The sequence below is a fragment of the Anopheles cruzii genome, chromosome 3 (assembly GCF_943734635.1).
Source record: "Anopheles cruzii chromosome 3, idAnoCruzAS_RS32_06, whole genome shotgun sequence".
In the NCBI taxonomy this organism is placed as follows: Eukaryota; Metazoa; Arthropoda; class Insecta; order Diptera; family Culicidae; genus Anopheles; species Anopheles cruzii.
Genome location: NC_069145.1, coordinates 7,588,540 through 7,604,503, shown reverse-complemented (window position 1 = coordinate 7,604,503; position 15,964 = coordinate 7,588,540). Strand labels below are relative to the sequence as shown.

Sequence of the window (15,964 nt, the reverse complement as noted above, 5' to 3'; positions counted from 1 at the left end):
GCATTCGATGCGCCCGCCTTTGGGGCCCCTTTGCGACAGCATAAAAATAGCATCGAACGGTCGACCGATCGTAGATCATGCTCACCGGAAAACGACGGCTTGTGTCACCCGTTCTATTTATATTTATGTGTGACAAATTGGTGAGCTAATTGTTGAAGTTTTACCCCAGGTTTATATTGATCATACGGCGTTACAAAAACATTTTCTCAACTTTCCGGTTATTTACAAACACGCACGCACGCACTAGCTAGCTATCCGGCGACCGAACCGGAACCGGAACGAACGGAGCGAGCCCTTTACTTTAGGTACAGCTGTAAGCTCGGCGGTATCTCGTAGTTGTTGGCTTCGAGCAGATCGGACAGCTTGCGGGCAAAGTCGCCGGTCACCTTGAGTTCGTCCTCGTCGCTCACCAGCCGCTGGAACAGCTGGACGGCCGCCTCGCAGTTGTTCTCCCGCACGTACTGTCCCAGCGCGAGCAGCAGGAAGTCGTTCTCGCGCACATTCGCCAACCCCTTGCTGCACTTGGCCAACCGCAGCACAACGTCGAGTTTGCCGCTGGCGACGAGGAACTCGCACTGTGTCAGGATGTACGCGTGGTTGATGCGCACCTCCGGGTTGATCAGCATGCGCCGCAGCTGGGCCTCGGTACCGGCATCGGCCAGGGCCACGATTAGCGTGTTGTTCGTGTTGACCGGTCCGTGGATTTGCGACACAACCTGCAGCGTGTCGCTGAGTAGTGCTTTCGCCTCGTCCACCGAAACGCTCGCTGGATCGGCCCCATTCGTTAGTCCCACGAGCAGCGTGAGGATTTCCAGCTGCAACGGAGTGCGCCGCTTTTCCTTCGCGATGCGTTGAAACTCTTCGATGGCGTAGCGCTTGTGGCCGGCCAGCAGGTACTCGCGCAGTACCGGGCCAAGCAGTGCGTTGTCGTACGTGCAGTACCCAAGTTCGGCAACGAAATCGAGCATCTTCCGGGTGGTGTTGGGTGATACGGGTGGCCCGCTGCCGCTCGCTGCCTTTTCGGCCGTATTCGTAAGCAGCTGCCAAATGTTTTTACTCGACGCCCCGTCAGCCCCGCGCAGCTTGCCTCCGGCGGTGGCACGTTCACGGAGCACTTTCTTTGCGCCATCAAACTGTCCGCGCGATACGAGCAGCGCTGCGAAGTCGATCACTTTGTGCTCGTCGATAACGAACCCGGGAAACTGGCGGCGCAGTTGCACCAGTGTCTTGCCAGCCCGTTCCGCGTCACCCCGTTTGGTGTAGAGCTCGAGCAGCGAGGCCACCATGCCGGAGCTTTGCTCGACCTTCGCCTCGTCGCACCGTTGCTTCAGTTCGAGGGCTCGATCGAGACGGTTCTCGCGCACGGACAGCTGCAACAGTCGCCGAAGTACGCCCCGTGTGTTGAGCTTCTTCTGCTCCAGCTCCACCAGGTGGCACTCGAGCTCGTCGTAGGTCATGTCGCGCGGATGCACGCTAATCGTGTCAAATAGTTCCTTCGAAGTGATCGTCAACTGATCGTCGGTGAGGCGGCGCAGTAACACATCCACCGATTCACCGTCACCGCCCGCCGGTTCGGGTGAGCGACCGAAATGGTTCTTCAGCACACTGGCGGCCATCCGCGAAATGCGGATCTCGAACCGTTCGTACTCTCGCAGAAGCGCGTACAAGCTGGCGGAATCGTGTTTCGACTTTTTGCTGCTGATTATCTCCAGCAGCAGTTGCCCACCGACGTCGTGCTTCGCATCGGCCGCTTTGTCCTTGAGGGCGCGCAACACCTCACACAGTGTTCGCTGGTGGCTTTGCGTGCGGTTAATGTTTGCCTGCAGAATCAGTGGCCACAGGAGTAGCTCGGTGTCCAGTTTGGTCGGATAGCGACGCACGATGTCCAGTACCTCGGCAAACCGGTACTGGTAGAGCAGGTGCGAAAGGAAGGGCGTCATTAGCACGGCCATCCGTACGCCTCGATCCTCTAGGATCTTCAGGGCACCTCGAGCGTCCTTCAGCGTGACGGTCAGCTTTGGCAGCACGTACGTTACGATCGTCTCATGATCCGGTTCCACGTTCAGCTTCTGCATCATCTTCAACACCGCCAGCACTCCGCCTTCACCGTCGTCCTGAGCGCGCTGCAGGAACAGTGGCCAAAAGTAGTGTGGCCGAAGCGCCTCCAGTGGAGCCAGTGCGCTCAGAAGGGGCGCAAAATACGCATGGCCCGCCTTGGCAGCACATTCACACGCCACGTGATACGCGTGCAGGTTGCGTTCGGTGCGCACGAGCATGGCCAACAGTTTGGTGAGCTTCTCAAGCGGCGCTCCGTGCCGTAGCAGCTCGACCATCAGGAACGCTCCGTAGGCGTCCCGGCTTTCGTTTGGCCGAAACTGTGGCACCGGAAGCTCTTCGAGTAGCAGCAGCATTCCCTCGAAGTGTCCGTGGCGTACCAGGCCACTCAGCACGTTCCGGAGCGCAGAATGTATTCGCCCATCGGTAACCAGTTCCTCGGGAAGCAGCTTAAGCAGCGATCGCCCCAATTCCACTTGGCTTTTTTCAAACGCCAACGAAAGCAGCTCCAGTGTTTGTCGCTCCCGAAGAAGGGAACCTTTCTCGCGGACCAACTTTTGCACCCGCTCGGCCATTCCACCCTCCAGGAAGGCAATCATGAGCTCACCGTACGTTTCGCCGTTTGCGGACACGTTACTGGCACCCATCGTCTCGAGCACCATCTGTACGCCGTCGAGATCACCGGCCCGCCCGTTGCCGCGTATCATCACGTTCAGCAGCTCGACCGTCAGCGGTGCCTTCATCTGCTCCAGTATGCGTCGTACCTGCTTCATCTCGGCAATGTCACCTTTCTCGGCCAGCGCGCCCAATAGTGCCCGGTAAAGCTCGATGTCCTTCTCGATCGCTCCCATGCCCTCCAGAAAGGCCGGTACGTCCGTAATCGACCGCTCATTTTCACGGTACACCTCCAGCAGCACCTTCCAGTGGCGTAGCTCGGGTTCGCCGAGATAAAACCAAAACTGCTCGAAGATACGCATCCGGGTTTCGAGTGTTTCCGCACACAGCAGCGTACCGCAGCAGCCCAGCAGGAACTCGAACGCATCGCGCGGAATCTCGTGCGGTTTGGCCAACACCTGGTTCAGTTTCTCGAGCTGCACTCGCCGGTAAACAACGGCATCCGAGCGCAGTTCCTCCAGCAGGCTTTTGATGTCCGGAGCAGCCGCACGTTTCCCGCCCGCAGCAGGAGCACCATCCTGTCGGCGGCTATCCTGTCGACCATTCGCCGGTGCTGGCTTAACGGATGGGGCCGTTTGGCAGAGCCGAACCGATTGCGACAGTAACCGGCTCGACAGTAAGGGTGGCAGTGTGGTGCTGCTACTGGGGAGCCGTGGTCCACAGCGGCCATGCCGACCGATCATCAGCAGCACCGCACACGAACGATGATTTCTCGCCAAAGCCACACACAGATGGTTCATCTTGTTTGATTTGAAAGAAACGCACCAAACCGACACAGACGACTGCCAATTCAAAATCGACCGCCCGCGGATTCCCGCAGCCGATTACATGAACGAGTGAAAAATTTTTCTCCGATCGACCCGGCCTCGGTGTTTTGACAGCTAGAAACGTCAGACTGGCTGAGGGGCTTGCGTGTGTGCGTTCGAATCCGTGGTAACGGTGTGTGAGTGCAGCCGACGGCCAGAGCACGTGTTCGGCGTGTTGGCGCAGATGTAAACAAATCCCGCGTCTGACAGCGTGACAAATACCGATGTACATTGGCCAGGTTGCGCAACATCGGGACACGCTATTGTTCCTCAATTAGGGAACGCTGTTTGCGAGAGGCCATTGTATTAAGCAATTGTGAATGAGCTAATTCAACAATTACTGATTGTAGGAACGAACGAAACCAAGTCGTATCGATTTCAGCGAATTTCGAGGCGAAAAGAGTTTAAATACAATGCGAAGCACGTTTGTCGTTTTCCGGAAATAATTGCTCGTAAATAATCGTCCTGCACACGATGTGCTTACCGTATATGCTTTTTTTCTCACGATTGATATTAACAACGGCACAACTCGTGACTGGCCATTGAAACGATTGATTTGAAAACTAAAGAGGGTGCCGGGGCTGTCTGCCACAATGACACTTCGGTCGAACCTTGACAACATCAGCTGGGGGGGAGGGGCGAGTGTGTGTTTTCCACGAACACCGCTTCGCGTGGGGACGGCGAAACTTGTTGCATTGCGTCAAACACGCTCACTCTTTCGCTCTGTCTGGCGCGGGCCTCGTGGAACCCCTCTTGTCCCCCCCCGTGCACTCTATCAGCCGCAGGGCACCGCTGTTAAAGATTTGTTTACAGGAATTCAGTTCAGTGGCTGAACGCGCCTGAGGTGTCGCCGCGCGCGTTGCGATTGCGGTGTGTGTGTTTATGTTGCGAGTTGCGTTGTTTTTTTTTGCCTTGTCCCGTTTTCTATTTTCTCGTTAACGCACCCATACACGCGAGAGGAGGTGAGCGTCGACCAACGGGGAAGCGAGCACGATTAGATCGAATCAGACGCGCATACGGTGCCTACGGTTCCGAGCACACGCCCGGCTTTTCGACCCATCGGAATTACCGCAGTGGAGAGTTCGAGAGTTCGCTTTTCCTTCAATGAAAGATCTGGTGTACGTCGTGGAAATAAAAATGAAACTCTACCGAATGTGCCCAAAAAGCTGTCGTACAAGCTTTTCGGACGCGTCCTTCTGCTGTTTGGGGAGCGTCAGTGTTTTGTGAAGAAAAAAAACCAACGCACTCACTTGATTGGCGTGTGGCCGTGTGTGTGTCTGTGTGCTTTTCGATAGCCAATTAGTCCCGGAAGCGAACCATTTTTGGCGAGACAGTGTGTGAGAGAGAGAGAGTGCAAAAGACAAATAAAGAGAGACCGAAGCACTAAGTGGGGAGTCCTGCGATTCCGTTTGTGTAGTCCGATTTTCTAGGTCATCGCGTTACGATATTGGCGTGTGCCCGAGCTCCAAAGAGGCCAAGAAACGCCGGCAGTGATTGAAAAGGGCCACGTGGAAGGTAAGTTTAGTAAATGTTCGGTTTCGTTTTAGCCCCGATTAAACTAACGTCGTCCTACGGAACGGCGAGTGTGCGTTGGCAACCCAGACACACACACACGTTGCCATTTATTGCGTGCTGTTTACCATCCTGTGAGGCGCCGGCTGTCAGGGAAACGGTGGGCAAGCGAGTTGATTCTCGTTCGCGGATTTAGAATAATATTGGGTAACAGCTTCGATGGTTTCAGGACTGAAGATGCGTATAAAGGAGCTACAGAGCGAGAGAGAGCGATAAGTTCGACCCCACGTCAGCTTCGGTCGCCCATCGGCCCCCCGAGCGTGCGAGTGGAGCAGACGAAATATAAATGAACCGTATCATCGAGCCACGATCACCACCACCAGACGGCGGTCACCGTGCCCGAATAACGTTCCGCCTCAACCGGTACACGCTCGGGCGTGCGTGTGTGCGTTTGTTTATAGTCCTTACGGCCCTGTCGGCCAATAGGAACGGGCTGCAAAACAGCGGAAAAAGGCTGCGCCGACCGCACGATCTAGCCTGTCGCCCGGTTTTGTCCGCTGATAACTTATGTGCCGCGTGCCTCTCGGCGTGCGTGCGACGTATCGCGGTTAAGCCTTTCACTGTAGTGGTGCTGCTGCACCATGCATACGCCTTATCGGAGGCGAATTGCACAATTTAGCGCCCCGATCGCTCGGCACGCCGAGTGTAAATCGAATGGAATTAAATTTGGACATTCGCTTCTTCTTTCGCTTTTCTCCGCCACGGTGTACTGCGATGTCTCGAAGTAACCAATCGAATAAAACACAGAAGGAGAACAACCGCGAGAGAGAGAGAGAGAGAGCGAGCGGCGCTTGCACCGTTTGGCGACGCCGCCGCAACGAGATTTGGCGTTTGCTTCGCGATCGATCGGTTCACCTTCGGCACCTTGTGTCTGTGCGTTGTATGTTTTGTTTCGCGATTGTTGCCGGGTCTCGCGGACACACACACACACGTACGGGTGTGGTTTACGCACGCATCCACCGTGGCTTGGCCTCGATCGACGCCGCCGCACCGCGCCGCATAGTTAGTGGGGCGCGAGAACCAAGATTAACCGGTTGCCGGTGTGTGAGTGCGTTCAGGGTTCGAGGCTCACCAATTTCACAGCCGCGGACGCCGAGGCCTCGTGCCATTGCAATTGCTACCCCAAGACGGCGGCGGCACGATCAAGTTGTTAGGCGAGCCGATCCGCGAGCCCAAAGCCAAAGAGAGAACGCGAGAGCGCGAGAAAGCGAAAAAGGAAAGCGAGAGACGCCAGCGACGGCACCGGCCGCGGGTTGCGTGAAAGTGCGAGTGCTCTCTCGCGCCCAGCGGGGGTCCCTTTTCACCCGGCTTTCGGGGCCCGTCATTTTGGCTTCCCTGCCGCGAAATGTGCCGGAATGTGATCTAATTTCAGTTCGCGCAATTTAATTGCAGGAAATTCTAGCCGCAATATACTATGTTGTCACAATTCGTCGCCGTCGGTGCGGGGTGACAACAAAACGGCCCACTACGATTGAAGACTGTCCCCGCCGCAGGTAAGTGTCACTAGTCACTTTTGCGACGATGAACTACCTTCGGCCGATTGCCGAGACATCTAGGCTTTTCCGGTTACGTCACCTCCTGGGGGTGAACACACCTAACGTAACGCTCCACAGGCCGTGGATTCCCCTTTGGAGCGCTTGGGGATTCCACTCCGTATTTACACTCAAAATGGAAGCAATCTGCAGGGATAAAAGCCTTTCACGGAACGGAACATAAACATTGTTGGTGAAAATGCCGTCTGTAGTTTGCTCTTCGGGTACTGGACATGGAATTCGGACAAAAGACCACACATGCGAACTAGGTGCAATTGCGATATATGGTCTGCTGGCGTCCTCCGCTGCGACACTTATCGCCAACGGCCAGCAATCTGCAATGGCCGCAATTCTACCGCAAAGTTGCTTGCGGTTCACGCCCCCGTTGCCCTCGGAAGGATTTTATGATAATATGCGGTGGCAAACGCAGCAAACCGCGGGCGTATCCCGCGGGAACTCGAAGAGAGTTGTCGTTTACATCGTCTTTTTTGTACTTGGTTCTACTCCCAGCTCCCAGCGAGCCGGGGAGCTATTTCGGTGGAATCAATTAGCCCAGGAATGCGCGTAACATATATTTGTGCACTCAAACCGGTAAGTGGTAACGGCACACGTCGCGGTGTCTGCGATCGCGGAATTGCATCACCGACGGCACTAGACGGCACAGGTGCGAAACGTCTTCGCCAATCTCCTCTCGTTCGATGCATTTCCGTTTGCAGCGCACGCGACGGGTGCGACTGAAAGCTGCTTCTCTTGTGCCACCTTCGCCATGTTCTAGTGTAGAAGTTATCTCATTTGCGATTGCGAAACACGGCGGCGTTCACCACCAGTGGCCAAGATGGCCAGTGTCATCGTGGGGCGGGGAGGCAAAAGGTGCCTTTCATTGTACCGGAAATGATAACTTCTAACTGTGAGCGAAACAAATGCGTGTAAATGCCGTTGCGGATGCGTTTCCCGAATTCCCGCCCTTCGCTTCGCCCGCCAATGACAATGCTTATGCTACCGCCCTACGTACCGGCTCCGATGACTTCCGTTGAGTGCGTTGAGACAGTCCGAACCGTAGCACCACCAGTCTATTGTTTTAGTACCCTGGCCCGCCCGGAGTTGTTGCGATTGTTTCACCGGCACCGGTGTGGGAACACGCGTGTGATAACGTCGGTTATGTTTCATTTTATGCAAAATTGCGCACCGGCAACAGATTTATCGGCAGCGGATGCTCATTTGCTGAGGGCACATGCTTCAAGGGAGCGTCAAAGCATCAAATTGTGTTTCTCGGTTTTATGTACTTTTACTTTGCTGACGTCGTTTGTGAATGAAGCACACAAAAATATCTTGAATTCTAAAGCCACCCTCCGGAGGACAACCACAGCGCTTCTGGTTGCTGGTGCTTAGATAAGCCCCTGAAACCACGGTGGCACTTCCTTCGTGAACCCTGGGCACTTTAATCTATAGAGTGTGTGAGAATGCTTGGTGAGAACCCCGAACGCACAGCTGGCAGCGCAGAACGCAAGAGGAAACCCAACGCGTGTGTGGAGGTCATAATTGACGAGAAGTTGCTAGTTCTGGCTTTCACCGCAACCGTTATCGCACCGGGATCGGGATCTCGGACCCTCGGAGGGATGGTTTCACATCCTTAACCTTTCCCTGAGTGAGGGTCAAAGGACCGGTGAAGAGGTCATTCAGTGTGTCTTGCGATTCGGTGGAGTGGTAACAAACCCGGAAGCTACTTTTCGGGCCATTGGAATCCAAAAAAAATATCCGAACATCTCGCTGCCCTTCCAAGCTCCTATAGGTAGGATCGGTTCATATTCCGCTTTCTGCACCTTCTCGTTCACACACACGGTGGTGGCAGCGGCGCGGGTGCGTTAATTTAACGCTTCCTGCAATTCTTCACTTTATCTAACTTCCCGTAGTTTACATTCATGCGATCGTTCGCTCGTCCGAGCCGTCGCCATCATTATCATCATTACACGGTGGTTGTGATGGCCATCATCGCCATCATCATCGTCGTCGTGAAAGGTCGGTCCGGTTAGTGAGCCACCATTTAGCGCTCCGCGGTTCCGGTTTTTGCCCTTTTTTTGGGGTCTTTTCTGATCTCGCCGGTTGGCCGATCGCGATCGGCTGTCCTACGAATCCAATGGTGGGCAGTGGGCATTTACCTGTTTTGGCAGGCAATAAGTGGCATGTAAGCGTTAATTATCGTCCATTTTTGTGGGTTTTATTTTGTGGTTTTTACTGCGTAGGGTTTTATTTTATAATTTAAAATTATAATTCTATTTTAATTAATTGCAAACATTTTTTTTATCTGTTTTGATGGTACACACCATCTCGTGTGGCCCTCTTGGTCACGTGCGGTTTAGATCGAGACATGGGAACAAAGTCACAACCGCATTAGACTCCTGGCCGGCAAACTGGCCACCGAGCCACCGATAACATAAGCCGGTTTGCTCTGGAGCACGTAAACGTTTCCGAATCGTTATCTAAACGCCCTGATCATGCGTTTCCCGTAGCATGAAAACCGGGAGTTCAACTTGAGGAAAATGATTTACAGTTCTCTGATGGAATGTCTTTATTCTCGCTCGTGTAGACGTGAACTGAAGGATCGAGCCGAAACGCGCTCGATCACGCATGGAGTGACAGAAACATAAAAGAGAATAGAGAGCCATGCTTCGCAAGAGAGTCATGGCGAAATGGCGAAATAGCGAACTGGTGAAATGACAGTACGTCAAATTCAAATTGTAACGGCGATAGTATACAATATACCGAACACGCCCATTATCGGGCCCATTACAATCAGTAAATGGTGCTGCCGAGGACGAGAATAGAAACCCAAAATATGCCCGCAAACTTTTTACCCGTCGGCCGATTGGATTGGCCCGATTCTAACGAATTTAATTGGCACACATTAGTGTGTCGCTAATTACAAGTCGCGCCCGGGGGTAAATCAATGCCCCGGAACGGAACGGCCGCATAATGTTTCACTAACAAACTACAAACACACTCCCGTTCTTCCTTCGCCGATCTGTCGCACTCGGCTGACTCGCGAAGTCGGCGAGAGGAGAAGAATACTGTTTGCCGGAAAACTCGAAGACTCTGTCGTCAGCCCTTTGCTCATCGGTCGAGGGGCAGCCATGAATTTGGTGGCGGCGGCGGCGGTACCACGTGGAAGAATGTGCGGACGGTGCGCGTCTTGGATGGCCGGACGTGTGCGATTGTGGTTTCTCCTTGAACTGTCGGGACGGTGGGGCTCTCCGAGGAGCCACCGAGGCCCCCCGAGCCAGACGCAGGTTATCAGATACGATTTTTGGTCACTGCGTAAAAACGCTGCCCGTGAGGAGGGGGACGCTTGGCGCCGTGGTCATGAGTTAAAAAAGCATCAAATCAATTGAGCATCGCGCGTATCACATTCCGCAAGAGGACGCCACCACCGCGTGGCTGTTGCGCCGGCGTTTTGCTCTGTTGGAAGGGAACCCGAATCTCTCGCCGTTTATGTTTTGTTTTTTTTACCAAACACAACTACCGCGGTGGTTGTTTTGTTAAGGTTGCTGCTGTGTTGGTCTACGATGGACGGCGACGGGGGAGCGCTGGAACCGCCATTCCGATCTGGGAATGTCAAAGATTATATTCGAAGACAAATGACGGCAGGTGCACTTGCACTGGTACTGTTTGGCTGTTGGCCATCTTGCGATCGGCCCATGTTGGAACCACTCGTTCTCTAGGTTATTCATTCAGTTTTCAATTTGACTATCCGAATATTAGATAGTTAAGGTTAGGGCGCTCCATTTCAAAAGAAGCAAAATACAGGATGCGTAATCATGACAAGATTCTCAAACGATTCAGATTCAGAAACTTACATTGAAAATAAGCGTTCAACTGTGAAAACTTATGCTTCTTGAAAGCTTATTGTTGCCAAATTTCTTCTGACCTGTTTCTGTGGGGCTCTTTTTAAGAGTAAGGTTAATGCCACCCAACCGAAGACTGTTGAAGAACTGAATGCAAACATCACAGCGGAAAGGGCTGCTATTACACCCGAAATGTTGTCAAATACAAAGAAAAAGCGGCCCAAAAAAGGGCCGCCTTTTGGCCGTGTCTAATGGAGGCAGTCATTTGATCGATGTATTGTATTCTGAGTGAACTGTCAATAAACGGCATTCTCTACCCTAAATAAATCTTGTTCATTTGTCAAAATCGACTGAAAAATGGCGGTGTCATTTAACACTTCAATAGGTCTTGTCATGATTACGCACCCCGTACATACAGTCAATAGCATTCTAATTGCGGCTTGAGATGACGCCACGAGCATCAGGAACCGGGCTGCGACCCCCACGGATTATGGTTGTGCCACACGCGGCGCGGGCACCAGCAAGGCCAGCGGTATAGTGTGCGTCTCAACTTACGTTAGGCACGGTAGAGCACTGTGTCTGGTGTGATAAAAGGGCCGGAGTTCCATTTGTCACGGCGCCTACAAAAACGGTTCCACCAATTCAAGGTTCGTGCGCGATTGAACGCCGCGCCACTAGTTGACGGCCGTTATCAGCCGTTAAGTGTTGCCGGACGTGTGACTTTTTAGCCACTCGCGGGGGTCTATTGCCGGCGCCAGCTCTCTCGCTCTCTCGGTCTCACGTCCCGTTTCGGTCTTGGGCATCGTTTTTTTTTCAGTAGAGTAGTGGGTTTCAGAAGGGAGAAAAGGGGTTTCCATTTGCCGTAGTGTGTGTCTGTTGGACGTGGCTCCTTTTCCGCTTCCCATCCAACACTATCACTGGCTCTGGCTCTAGAGTGTGGCATCGTCCAGCGTTTGGCGTCGTTTGGCGTCGGTCGGTTTCTCTCACACTACAGGAACACGTGTCAAAACAACTGTGGCGCACTGATGAATTATTTTCTATTTCTTCGATCGCTCCCGTCTAGCTGTTGGGTACCGTCCCACTAAATTTTAAATGTTTGCATTGAAAGTGAAATGTTTTGTCTCATTGGGGCTTTGTTAGAAAAAAATCGCTGTAGCGTTATCCCTACCAAAATAGCCTCCCTATCGTACCTGCCACCGGGTCCGTACCTTATCTTCGAGGTCATTGCAAAATGGGGCAGCCAGATTACATAACATAATGTTTCACTGGCTCCGTTTGCCACTGCAACTGGCGTCGATAATATAGAATAGAATGAGATTGCTTGCCGAGGCGTGATTAGCGTGATTTTTTTTTTTTTCGTTACTCGCCAATCACTCTGTACGGAGTGGGGCGCGATAATTATGTTTCGTTTCGCCGTGATGTTGACGCCTTGTCGCCCGGCTGAAACATTTGCGCCGAAAGCGCATCGCGCCGTCGCCGGCATGTGTTATCAGAATGAACCTGCACAAGGACGCCACCCCGTCGGAAGAGGAGGGACTCGCGTTGTTCGCGCTGTTGTGAACTTGGCGCAGTTTGGTTTGTAAACACATTTGGCCACGCGATCTAACACACAACCACACGGTGGCCACCGAAGTCGTTATCATCCGTCCAAGCCCAAGAGCGTGGCTCGGTGCGCCTGCGAACGAGAAGATTGGTTTATGATTCCGGGCCGATAGTGGGAACGGACGGAACTTTGTCCGTCGGTCGTCCTTGATTGCGCTTCTCGTTGTAACAACGGATGACGACGCCCACTGGTTTGTGTTTAGTTTGTTGCATACAAAACCGTGTGTCACAAAACCGTGTGTCTCGAAATTCTCTGGTCTTTAATGTGAGCGCCGCCGAGCGCCGATAAATGATGCGTGACACGGCCTGGGGGGGGGTGGGCTAATTAGAGGATGGGTGTTTAGTGTTCCCCACGCGCAGAACATTTTTTGACGCCCCTCCGGCCGGGCCGGAGAGAGTTGAAAAACATGAGCCATAAAATTGGATCCGGTTTAATGAAGCGTGAAATGGCGTGTATTTTTGAATATACATATCTGTGTGTGCGTCCTTTTTCACCTAATGTCTCAGAGTTTAACCCTTAGTTTTCGGGGCGAACAGTGGCTGATTTACGAGGTCGTTAAACATGGCGGTGTGAAGCAATGCGAACACGGCTATTATCAGTTCGCTGCCCGTTTACCCGGGTGACACATTAGCGGCCGCAAATCACAAGATCACAATCGACCATATTCTTGCTGGCTGGCCCGTCGACCAATCGTGGCAGGAAATAATACCGGAGTCGCCGAGGAAGGTGATTTATGAATCGAATCCGGTGACGCGAGGTGGCCAATACTTAATCCACCTTCATGGCGCGTTTTCGTTATATTTATTTTCCCTTCGGTTAGTTAAAATTAAATTATAATTCACTTTTTTGCACCGTGACACCACACGGACACGGCGGCGCTGTTCTTGTACCACCATTCGCACGATCACGGATGAAGGGGAAGGACGCGATCCGTGCTGTGGATTGATTTATGGTGCCCTATTCGGCACCGATGCGTGCAGAGACACTTTCGGCACCACACACACGCACACAGTGACTTCCGCCAATGGGCCGCCAACGTTCGAGGGGAGATTCGCGAAGAATTTACGAAAAATTTCCCGGCTCGATCGTACACGATCAAGCCCGGATGGCGGTGGGGTCGGGTGATCGCCCAAAATCGAATGAAATCGCGAAATCGCAAAACGGGGGAGCAGAAAACGGAAAATAGTAGCAGCGGGGGGGCCGAGATGAAAACGGGAAATCACCTGGCATTAATTTCATAATTAATTAAGATGCGGTTTGCCTTTTTTTCTGCACACGGCGGGCGGACCCACGGGATTTTAATGACGTTTCACGAGTCAGTTTTGGGTAAAAACTGCTCAAAAATCTAAGAAGTTTGTGCGCGAAATCGCTCGCTTTTGGCACGGTTTAGTGGCCGATGGCTGGATGCGAAGACGGAAAAGGTTAGCTGCGCCGTTTTGGGACGAAAAAGTGTCTATTTATTTGTGTTTCCAGCGTCAACGCGGCAGCTGGGAGCGCTGGGAGTCGTCCGTGTGTAGTTTGCGCCATCCGTATCGCTTTTTAATGTTTTTGGAACCATCCAAAAAGGGGTTCCGGCTGCCTTTTTCTACTCGTCTACTTCGGACGCCGCGCAATGTTTATTGCCGTTTTTTATAAACAGTAGCCGAACAGTAGCCAGAAGACGAATGATTTTATGACATCGATTTCTGGAGTTTTAGCACTCGGGGACGGGTCAGTCGTCTTAATGTATTTTTTCGTGTCGTTTAGAAATCCCCCCCGGGGTCGTTTGCTGGGGGCAAAATTGAGCAACACACTTGTCTTACGTCCCATCGGTTGGTTTGTCCGCTAAAAATAGGGTCCCTCAGCAATGATCGTCGATGCCTCTGCTCTTCTCCCCATGGCAATGGAAAGCAGAGCAAACGGAGCGAAATTGGCACGACTGACCGTTCCACGACATCGCGAGCACCGTGGGGTGGGATTACCTATGCTCTCCTCTATTGCTATGCTATTGACACGTCACGTGGAGAGTGAAAAGTTACTAGAAAACAACCGATAGAACCCAGGATTCAGCGTTTCAATCGACCATCAATCTTTATATGAATCAAATAATTGTGGAGCTAATTTAACAGATTTCTGCAACGATCGCAGATCGCTTCACAAGCAAAGACGCACATCCACGGGTCTTCGTCTCAGGTTCGGACAGCCTTCACTGACGCAAAAAGGCGCAAGAAAAAATGAAGGTGGTAACACTGTCCAAAATCGCGACCCAAGCCGCGCCGTGGAAAGTTTCGCGCTGGTTGCGCCAATACATTAACGGCATACGCTCGAGAGAGAGAGAGAGAGACAGAGAGAGAGATGGCGAACAGAGCGTGAAACACAAACCACTCTGCCAAAGTTTGCGCTATGTTGGCCGCGGCCGCGAGTATCGGATATTCGATTCGACTTCCGACTGACCGATGGGTGGCCGGGGAAGGGCTATCAAAAGCAAAACTTAAACACAACACCGAACAACGACGCGTGCGTGCGTTGTGTGTGCGCCGATATGAGTTTGAGTGCGCGCCGGCCACGCCATATAAAAAAAACGCCGTGTGCCGTGTTGTGTGTGGCCTCCGGAATAGGTCAACTGCATATAGGGGCACTCCGGTGGCACTGCTCGGCGAGAGGAGGCCACCACCGGGCCTGCGGTGTGTGTGCGTGTGAGACAGCGAAAGCATAAGAAGCGAAGCGAAGGTAGAATGATAATGTGCGTGGAGCATGAAAAACACCGAACCAAGCCAACGAGAATTGTTGTTGGGGCACAAGCTCAAACGATTCAATTATCGCCCCCCGCCCGGCTTGCGATTCGACGTGGCCGCGACGTCGGGCCGAAGAGAGCAGCGGAGCAGCAGAGACACGCACACAGCGGTGCGCCACATGATCAACAGCGACAGAGAGAGAGAGAGAGAGAACGAGAGAAACGCACGCAGAAAGGGAGAGTAGTTTGGGGCTCTTATGCTGTCCGACTCGCGGACTCGCGGACTCGCCGGTTTTGTTTGGTGGAGTTCAAATGTACGCGTCCCAAACAATGTTTCTGTGTGTGGCTTACTGCTGTGACCACTTGCTGGACGGTGCCGCACGAAAGTATTAGGGCACGGGTGAGAACTTGATGGATTGATCTGACAAGCTAAACGTTGCGATCACGTCGGGGTCACCAATGTAGAAATATTGAACTTTCTTTATTTAACTTCGTGATCGGGTGAAGTGGTTGAACACGTCCGGTAGCCAAAAAGAGACGAATGTTAGGCTATTACAGCTCAAAGTCTCTATAATGCAAAAGAAAAGACAAACGTCCGGTAGCCTTGAGCGTCCAGGAAAAAGTATCCTTACTGCTAATTGGACCTCCCGTCTGTTAGCGTGCTCGAATTCGTATTCGACCTACTCGACTATTACAGCCTTCGTAGCCTGCTTGGCTATCATAAAAAATGTTACCGATGAGGCCGCTACAGCTATAACGCACGCAAAACTGACTAAAGGATTGAACCATTAAATGTAGGCTGGCTACAGAAACGAACGACCAAATGTTAGTTCAAATCGCCCATTTTAGTTGCGGGACTTACATAAATATTTAGCTCTACAGTTTGAAATAAATATGACGCAACGTAACCTATCTACTGCACTTTCTGACATATAAGTCTTGTGAAAATTTAAACCTAAGAAACGGTTACAACTTTAAAGCCACTTCAAAGTGACCGAACGACGAGCAGAAAATCGTTAGGCAGAGACTCTCCAAAGAAGTTCCATGCATAATTTATGGTTCTTTTATTGGATGCTGGCTTCTCCAACATACCCGACCTGAGGAGCAACCCGGTCGACGCATTTTATTACTTTGCGCACCAATAAAAACTAGACTTCTGGACCCCTCGA

The 15,964-nt window shown here is 52.4% G+C and overlaps 1 protein-coding gene across 1 annotated transcript; it reads right to left on the bottom strand.

The window, feature by feature from the left end:
- Positions 1-181: 181 nt before the first annotated feature.
- LOC128274669 (leucine-rich PPR motif-containing protein, mitochondrial) lies at positions 182-3,552 on the bottom strand. Its single transcript, XM_053012937.1, has one exon. It carries the CDS (start codon positions 3,468-3,470, stop codon positions 297-299), a length of 3,174 nt encoding a protein of 1,057 aa, XP_052868897.1. The 5' UTR covers positions 3,471-3,552; the 3' UTR covers positions 182-296.
- Positions 3,553-15,964: the final 12,412 nt, after the last annotated feature.